The 5,865-nt window shown below is 38.0% G+C and overlaps 1 protein-coding gene across 1 annotated transcript in view; it reads right to left on the reverse strand.

Moving 5' to 3' along the window:
- Positions 1 to 249: 249 nt before the first annotated feature.
- The window catches only part of LOC106875310 (uncharacterized), a 27,337-nt gene continuing 21,721 nt past the window's right edge, over positions 250 to 5,865 (reverse strand). Inside the window, exons 14-16 of the mRNA XM_014923398.2 lie at positions 5,258 to 5,409; positions 4,043 to 4,102; positions 250 to 2,959 (exon numbers count right to left, since the gene is read on the reverse strand). Of these exons, the coding sequence (XP_014778884.1) occupies positions 2,842 to 2,959; positions 4,043 to 4,102; positions 5,258 to 5,409 (330 nt within the window). The 3' untranslated portion in view covers positions 250 to 2,841. The remainder of the gene's footprint in view (positions 2,960 to 4,042; positions 4,103 to 5,257; positions 5,410 to 5,865) is intronic.

The raw sequence follows: 5,865 nt of genomic DNA on the forward strand, positions 1-5,865 counted from the left end.
ATTTGTAAAAAAGTCTAATATACATGTTTGTCAACCTGTGTAGAATATGTCTGTCTACACACTTTTGTGTACATGTCTATATCTGAACATAATATTTATACACACATACATATATTATAATAATACACACACACAAACACATATATATATAATGTATGTGTGTATGTATGTAATCTTACTGACTGTGACTTCAAAGTAGCATATTGAAACTGTGAAATGTGGAGACATGTAACAGATCTTAAGTGTTTGTATGTATGTGTGTGTGTGTGTGTGTGTGTATATATATATATATATACACACACACATATGTATATATATATATATATACACACATATGTATATATATATATATATATGTGTGTATATTATCAGTAAAGAAGAAATTGGTTCCAATGGGTCAAAAGAGTGTTGAGAATCAATAAAATTATAATACAACACTTTATATTTGTATATTGAGTCCTTTAGTTTGTCAATGGTCCTTGCTTTTATCTCTCTCTCTCTCTCCATAAATATATATATATTTATATATACATACACACACATGTACATACACACACACATATATATATATATATATATATATATATACACATACACACACATACATACATATATATGTACATACACACACACATAAAAATTGTCATTTATACAATGGGACTTTCATACTTTCCCAACCATGTATAATGTGCATTAGAATCATCCATTGATAATTGTAATTAAACGAATGGTGAATTACATTTACCTTCACCCTTAATTCCAATCTTTGCTCACCTACATTCGATGCCAGTCACCATAGGCAACACGAGACTTATTGTTCACCTATAATTATATTTAAACTTACGGTTTACTCAGCTTACGATTATCGTGTCCTTCTTAAATATGACTAGCCAGAAAAGAAAGCAGAAGGAAGGCAACACAAGTCAAACCATTCGTAGACATTAAGTTTAAGTTTAACTCTGTCATGGATTTTTATCAGAAAAGAAAGTGACTAGCAACAACAGTCGTGTTGGACACTCAAAATTCCGCCTGACATAACAGTTATCAGCAAGAATTACTTTAACATCTAAACCATCCATATTTGGTTTAAAAGTACTGTTTTATGTTCAAACCAGCCAGATCTGGCCTTTCACACATACCCTAAAAATAAACAGTCGCATCATCGAAATCTTGAAACTATGAGAAAAGGCGATGTGAAAAAAATTAACATAGGCGCAGGAGTGGCTGTGTAGTAAGTAGCTTGCTTACCAACCACATGGTTCCGTGTTCAGTCCCACAGCGTGGCACCTTGGGCAAGTGTCTTCTACTATAGCCTCGGGCCGACCAAAGCCTTGTGAGTGGATTTGGTAGACGGAAACTGAAAGGGAATATTTCTCTTTATGCATCCGAGGAGGCAGGAAGTGTTTATGTCAGCCATATTCAATTCCCCTACTCTCAGTTTATCTTTATGTGCATATTTCTGCACTTGTGTCGCCATGTATGTGCGTGTGAGTGCCTGTGTGTCTCCTGTGCCAAAAACTACTCTTATAAAACAGATCCAATATCCAGTAAGCCATGCCAAATCACCGGCATCCCAAAAGCCTTGTCCAACACCATTTACTGATATTTTAAGCAATTGTAACCGCATCCTGATCAATGCCAGACATATTCTAACGAGCAGCAGTAACGACATCTTAACCAATGGTCACCAGAACTTTGCCATGGATCGAAGGAACATAGTGTCAGTTTGTGAGCTCGAAAATCCTGTCTTAACCAGAATGTATCATTGTGCCCATACCCCTTACACACACACATCGCATATATATATATATACACACACACATATACAACTATGCATTTGGCAGTGTTTAAATGTAGCTAGAAGATACACACACACACACACACACAAATATATATACATGCACACACATACATTCGCATATCTATACACACACGCACACACACTGATATGTTAAATGCATACACGCACGCACGCACACACACACACAGATCTGTTTCCACACGTTGTATGGTTAGTACAACGTGGAATGTTGCAGTGAAGTAGTGGCAGTCACACAATGCTTGCGATTTGAACTGCAGTGGCCTGCATTCTAAACAGCCATGGGGTCAGCATAGGAGTTGTTGTTTGGTCCCAGGTCAGTCCTAACGCAGCAGACCTATGATCGAAGACGTTCCAGCCGTGACCAACATGTCTTTCATTGAGACACAGTGAACCTAGGACTACATTATCTAATGTGTCCTTTCATACTATTGTTGTTCAGATCAAAATAAGCTCTGATCTAGTAGATCTATAACCGAAGATGTTCCAGCCATGACCATCCCATATTTTATTCAGGCATAGTGTATCTAGGACTACATTATCTAATGTGTCCTTCCTTGTTGCTGTTTAGCCCTAGGTCAGTCTTGGTCCAGCCAGCCTATGATCAAACAACAACAATTGACATTGTTGTTGTACTTTTAGCCCCAGGTCACTCATAAGGGTCACTGACCGCCGAACACCTCCAGTCCAGCTGCACCTGTTGCTTGTTTCAAAATAAAAGCATCCTTCTGCAACATCCGCCATTCAGTTGCCATGGTTCCTGTTCTGCCGTTTCGGCTTTAGGCAAGTCTTTGCCCGCAGCCATACAATCAACTTGCAAATCTGCTGCACATGGATTGTAAATACCTGTGCACATCTGCTGCAAAATGGCTGCAAGTAACTTGCGGTAACAGATCCTGCAAGTGAGCACGACAACAACAACAACAGCAACAACCACTACAGCCACAATCGCCACCGCTGCCGCCACTACCGTCACTGCCACATCAACACTCATGCACACAGCCACACCAGCACTACAGCTACTATTTAGGCACTGCGCCATGTGCGACGTGATGCGCAGTGAGGTTGAGCAAATGCAAACTGCTGTGTGAGTTTGAAGCTGAGAGCCGGTTTACTGCGTCGTAGGTCCCAACAAAAGCCCTGCAAATAATAAGAGGGAGAAAACATATTAACAGATGCAATGATAATCAGCCAAACAACAACAACAACAATAATAATGATAATGATAATGATAATTATAATTATAATAATAATAATAATGATAATTATAATAATAATAATAATTATAATAATAATAATAATAATGATAATTATAATAATAATAATAATTATAATAATAATAATAATGATAATTATAATAATAATAATAATAATAATGATAATTATAATAATAATAATAATGATAATTATAATAATAATAATAATAATGATAATTATAATGATAATTATAATAATAATAATAATGATAATTATAATAATAATAATAATAATAATAATAATAATAATAATAATAATGAAAATTATAATAATAATAATAATGATAATTATAATAATAATAATAATAATGATAATTATAATAATAATAATAATAATAATAATAATAATAATGATAATTATAATGATAATAATAGTTTAAAATTTTTTCCACAAGAGCAGCTTGGGGGAGGTGGGGATGAGTCAATTACCATGATCCCAGTGCGTAACTGGTACTTATTTTATTGACTCTGAAAGGATGAAAGGCAAAGTCGACCTCAGCAACGGACGAAATACCACCAAGCATTTCGTCTAATCATGCTAACGATTCTACCAGCTCACTGCCTTTACACTCTCGGAGTGGTTGGCGTTAGGAAGGGCACCCAGCTGTACAAAACTTTGCCAGATCAGATTGGAGCCTGGTGTAGCCATCCGGTTTCACCAGTCCTCAGTTAAATCGTCCAACCCATGCTAGCATGGAAAGCGGACGTTAAACGATGAATAATAATAATAATAATAATAATAATAATAATACCCTGATGCCTTGATGCAATACCAGGCACTGGCTCTCATGGCTTCTGAGCTTAACTGATTTCTGCAAACTCGTTGCCTTTAGTTGGGGGTCAATCAATTATATCAGTCCAAGTGCTCAACTGGTATGTATTTTATCAACCCCAAAAAAGGATGGGAAGACGATGTCTACATTGGCAGGATTTGAACTCAGAACTTAAAAGGTGGTCACCAACTTACCCTATCACTCCGATAATTATCAAAGCAACGTCAATCACCTGCAACAATAACGTCGTGGACCTGTAATAAAGAGAACAGTTTGTAATTATGAAATCAATTCGTTATTAGTGAACAACAATAATAATGATTTCAAATTTTGGCACAAGGTCAGCAATTTCAGAGGAGGGGTTAGTGCGACCCCAGTGCAAAACAGGTACTGATTTCATCAACACAGATATGAAGAAAGACTAAGTGAACCATAGTGGGATTTGAACTCAGAACATAAAGACAGCAAAATGCAGCTAAACTTTTTGCTTGGTGTGTTTACAACTGTGCCAGTTCACCACCATAATAATAATAATCCTTTCTATTATAGGCACAAGGCCTGAAATTTGGGAAAAGGGGATAGTCGATTAGATTGATCCCCAGGATGCAACTGGTACTTAATTTATCGACCACCCCACCAAAAGGATGAAAGGCAAAGTCGACCTCGGCGGAATTTGAACTCAGAAAGTAGAGGACAAAATGCTATAAAGCACTTTTCCCAGCATGCTAACAATTCAATCAGCCACCTTGATGATGATGATGATGATGATACACATATATATGTATATAAATATATATATATATATATATATATATATATCATCATCGTTTAACGTCCGCTTTCCATGCTAGCATGGGTTGGACGATTTGACTGAGGACTGGTGAAACCGGATGGCAACACCAGGCTCCAATCTAAATTTGGCAGAGTTTCTACAGCTGCATGCCCTTCCTAACGCCAGCCACTCAGAGAGTGTAGTAGGTGCTTTTACGTGTCACCTGCACGAAGGCCAGTCAGGCGATACTGGCAACGGCCACGCTCGGAATGGTGTCTTTTATGTGCCACCCGCACAAGCCAGTCCAGGGGCACTGGCAACGATCTCGCTCGAAAATCCTACGGAGGCCAGTCAGGCGGTACTGGCAAATATATATATATATATTATTGATCGCTTCAGCTTCTCAGTCCTCATCAGAACACAACGCAACATAGCATACATCTCTCATCACACCACAACACACTAGAACAAAGCACACACACACACACACACACACCATAGCACACTGCCCCACACAGCCCTACACCACACTACTTTCACTTTGACCCATCAAATTCTCCCTCAGCCGACCCCACACGCCTCCACTGGCTTCAACAGTCGTCCAAAGATGAAAAAGACTCAACGAAGGAAGACCTACCCTTTGAAAATGATAAAATGAAAGAGACCGGGAAGAATAAATGCTAGCAGTGTACAGCAGGTAGCACCAATGAGGGCCATCAGGTTGGCAAAGTCAGGAATGGTAACCACTACGATGCCTGTGAGCAGCACCAGTAACATTCGGAGGATATTCTGTGAAAAAAAAACAAAAGACAACAGTCATAACAATAGTAATAACAATAACAATAATAATAATAATCCTTTCGACTAAAAGCACAAGGCCTGAAATTTAGGTGAAAGGGACAAGCTGATCACATTGACCCCAAGGTGTTTCAAGGGTTCTTAATTTACCAAACCTGAAAGCATGAAAGGCAGAATTTGAACTCAGAACATAAAGATAGACAAAATGCCATTAAGCATTTTGCCTGGCATGCTAACGATTCTCAGGAATTACGTACATCATTTACATTTGATGGATATTTGTCTTCATCTTGTTTGTTGTTAACAACAAACATTCTCTCGAATGTTTTTTCACATGCCAGCGGCACAAGTGCCAGGAAGGCGATGTTGGTAACGATCACGCTCAAATGGTGCTATTCACGTGCCACCAGCACGGAAGCCAGACAGCTGCTCTGGCAATGATCACAC

This window comes from Octopus bimaculoides, chromosome 30 (genome assembly GCF_001194135.2).
Source record: "Octopus bimaculoides isolate UCB-OBI-ISO-001 chromosome 30, ASM119413v2, whole genome shotgun sequence".
NCBI classification, from domain to species: Eukaryota; Metazoa; Mollusca; class Cephalopoda; order Octopoda; family Octopodidae; genus Octopus; species Octopus bimaculoides.